This window comes from Eimeria necatrix, genomic scaffold (genome assembly GCF_000499385.1).
Source record: "Eimeria necatrix Houghton genomic scaffold, Enh_scaff695, whole genome shotgun sequence".
In the NCBI taxonomy this organism is placed as follows: Eukaryota; Apicomplexa; class Conoidasida; order Eucoccidiorida; family Eimeriidae; genus Eimeria; species Eimeria necatrix.
Window position 1 is genome coordinate 15,285 of NW_013651737.1, and position 3,358 is coordinate 18,642.

The 3,358-nt window shown below is 54.0% G+C and overlaps 2 protein-coding genes across 2 annotated transcripts in view; both read right to left on the reverse strand.

Moving 5' to 3' along the window:
* The window catches only part of ENH_00071120 (hypothetical protein, conserved), a gene marked incomplete at both ends in the record, with an annotated part of 2,856 nt that extends 1,921 nt beyond the window's left edge, over nt 1-935 (reverse strand). The window contains one exon of the mRNA XM_013577540.1: nt 70-935. Within this exon, the coding sequence (XP_013432994.1) occupies nt 70-935 (866 nt within the window). The remainder of the gene's footprint in view (nt 1-69) is intronic.
* Nucleotides 936-1,795: 860 nt separating this feature from the next.
* Nucleotides 1,796-3,087, reverse strand: ENH_00071130 (hypothetical protein; the record flags this gene model as incomplete). Its single annotated transcript, XM_013577541.1, has 2 exons — nt 1,796-2,411; nt 2,912-3,087. The coding sequence occupies 2 exons, from the start codon at nt 3,085-3,087 to the stop codon at nt 1,796-1,798; spliced, it is 792 nt and encodes a 263-aa protein (XP_013432995.1).
* Between the last annotated feature and the right edge of the window lie 271 nt (nt 3,088-3,358).

Below are 3,358 nucleotides of genomic sequence, written 5' to 3' on the forward strand. Positions count from 1 at the left end.
TCGTCGTGCTCTTCGCCGCGCTGCTGCTCGTGCTCTTGTTGCTGCTGCTGCTGCAGTTGTTCTTCGTACTGTTCTCCGTGCTGCTGCTGCAGTTTCTGCTGCTGCTGCACTTGCTCTTCGCACTGTTTTTTTCCGTGCTGCTGCTGCTGCTGCTGCTGTTCTTGCTGCTGCTGCTGCTGCGGCCAGCGGTGGAGCTGATTGGTAGCGAAAGCAGCAAAAGCTCGTGCTGCTGCTTCTCGCAGCACCGCCTCGACAGTTCTTATTTTCTTGCTGCTGCTGCTCTTGCTGCTGCTGCTGCTGCTGCTCTTGCTGCTGCTGCTGCTCTTGCTGCTGCTGCTGCTGCTGCTGCTGATGCAGCGAGAAATAAGAGGTCGAGTGTCTTTCCACCCTGAGAAGTTGCTGCCGTCATATGACAGCAGCAGCAGCAAGTTGAGCGCTGGCTGCTGCTGCAGCTGCTGCAGCTGCTGCAGCTGCAGCAGCTGCTGCTGCTGTTGCTGCTGCTGCTGCAGCTGCAGCAGCTGCTGCTGCTGTTGCTGCTGCTGCTGTTGCAGAATATGCGGGGCACTGCGTTCGCTGTCAATGCACCTGCTGCTGCTGCTGTCGCTGCTGCTGCTGCTGCTGCTGCCGCTGCTGCTGCTGCTGCTGCTGCCGCTGCTGCTGCTGCTGCTGCTGCTGCTGCTGCTGCTTCTGGTGCCACAGCTGCTGCTGTTACAGCTGCTGCCGTCGCTGGCGTTTCTTGCGCACCTGCTGCTCTTGCTGCTGCTGCTGCAGTGGCTGCTGCTGCTGCTGCTGCTGCAGCGGCTGCTGCTGCTCTGCAGCAAGAAGGCCGGGCTCGAAGCCGCAGCAGCAGCACGGCGAAGCCCTATACAGAGAGCCCCATCCAGCAGCAGCAGCAGCAGCAACAGCAGCAGCAGCAGCTGTGCTGCTGCTGCCATCTGCTCAATTATGTGCTTCGGAGTTGTTAAACTTGCTGCTATGACCGCCGACACTGCAGCAGCAGCAGAAGCCGCGGCAGCAGCAGCAGCAGCAGCAGCAGCTGCTGCTGCTAAGCTATTTTTTGAGGCTGTTGGTGAGTTTTAACCATTTTGAGTTGCTGCTGCTGTTGCAGCAGTTGCTGCAACAGCATCTAATCTAGAAGACACGCGTGAGCTGCTGCTGCTGCTTTGCTGGGGCTGCTGCAGCAGCAGCAGCAGCAGCAGCAGCAGCTGCTGCTGCTGCTGCTGTTAATGCTGCTGTCTTGCTGCAAACACCTAACTCTATTTTGGTGTGCTGCCTCATATAATACTATTAAGCGCGCTCTTTGCTGCTGTTGCTGCTGCTGCAGCTGTCTTCGCCTTCGTCCAGTGTTGAGGCTGCTGCTGCTGCTGCTGCTGCTGCTTGTGCTTCTATTGCTGCTGCTGTGAGTGCTCTTGTTTGCTGCTGCTGCTTGTTTTGCTGCTGCTGCTGCTGCACCATGCTGCTTAGGGTGCCCCACAGAGCCGTAGGCGGCAGCAGCTGCCGCCTCTTGCTTCCGCTATCACTTCACCTGCCAGCTGCTGCTGCTGCTGCTGCAGCAGCAGCAGCAGCAGCAGCGCCTGCTCCTGCAAGCAAAGTGACAGCTAGCTCCCCTGCTGCAGCAGCAGCAGCAGCAGCAGCAGTGCGTGCTGCTCCTGCGGCCGTCTCCGCGCGTCGCTGCAGCAGCAGCTCGCCCTATCTTTCCTTCACAGCTGCAGCAGCAGCAGCAGCAGCAGCAGCAGCAGCACAGCAGCAGCAGCAGCAGCAGCAGCGGCTTTACTGGGCCAAGAGCGAGCGGCAGCTAACTTATGACCCGCAGCAAATCGCCAGCTGGAGAGAAGCATTTCCTTCCCTTGAGGAATTCAGCGATGAAGGTCTGCTGCTGCTGCTGCTGCTGCTGCTGCTGCTGCTCTTGCTGCCGCTGCTGCTGCTCTTGCTGCTGCTGCTGCTGCGTTGTTCTTGTCGTTGCTGCTGCCGTTGCAACTGTTGCTGCTGTTGTGGTTGCTGCTGCTGCTGTTGTGGTTGTTGCTGCTGTTCCCCCTGTGGTTGCTGCTGCTGCGGTTGTGGGTCTTGATGCTGCTGCAGCTGTTGCTGCTGCCATTTTGCTGCTGCGGCAGCGGTTGCTGCTGCTGCTGCTGCTGCTTAATTGCTGCTGCTGCCACTGTTGCTGCTGCCTGTGTTTGTGTTGCTGCGACTGCTGCTGCTGCTGCTGCTGTTTTCTCGACTGCTGCTGTGTGGCTGCGTTTGCTGCTTTCCCTGGTTCCTCTGCTGCTGCTCCCGCTGCAGTTGCTGCTGCTGCTGCTGCTGCTGTTGCTGCTGCTGCAGCTGTTTCTGTTGTTACTGCGTCTGTTGTTGGTGCTGCTGTTGCTTCTGCTGCCGCATTGCTGTCGCTGCTGGTATTGCTGCTGCTGCTGCTGCTGCCGGGGATGCAGCAACAACAGCAGCAGCCGCTGCTGCTGCTGCTGCAGCTGCTGCTGCTGCAGCTGCTGCTGCTGCTGCAGTTGAACCCGAATGCATCAGGTGCAAATAAAAGCAAAAACCTTTTCCTGTGTTTTTATCCCTTTTCAATAAAATATTATTTTAAAAATAAAAACAAATTTAATATTTTATTTCATTTAAATTTAATTTATTTTTTTTGCTTTTTATTTTTGTTTGACTTTTGTTCGCTGCCGTCCCAAAGTTGAATTTTGCAGCAAAAAAATCTGCATTTGCTGCTGCTTAATTGCTGCTGCTGCCACTGTTGCTGCTGCCTGTGTTTGTGTTGCTGCGACTGCTGCTGCTGCTGCTGCTGTTTTCTCGACTGCTGCTGTGTGGCTGCGTTTGCTGCTTTCCCTGGTTCCTCTGCTGCTGCTCCCGCTGCAGTTGCTGCTGCTGCTGCTGCTGCTGTTGCTGCTGCTGCAGCTGTTTCTGTTGTTACTGCGTCTGTTGTTGGTGCTGCTGTTGCTTCTGCTGCCGCATTGCTGTCGCTGCTGGTATTGCTGCTGCTGCTGCTGCTGCCGGGGATGCAGCAACAACAGCAGCAGCCGCTGCTGCTGCTGCTGCAGCTGCTGCTGCTGCAGCTGCTGCTGCTGCTGCAGTTGAACCCGAATGCATCAGGTGCAAATAAAAGCAAAAACCTTTTCCTGTGTTTTTATCCCTTTTCAATAAAATATTATTTTAAAAATAAAAACAAATTTAATATTTTATTTTATTTAAATTTAATATATTTTTTTTACTTTTTGTTTTTGTTTGACTTTTGTTTGCTGCCGTCCCAAAGTTGAATTTTGCAGCAAAAAAATCTGCATTTGTTCACTTCTGATGGGCCATTTATTTATTTATTTATTTATTTATTTATTTATTTATTTATTTATTTATTTATTTATTT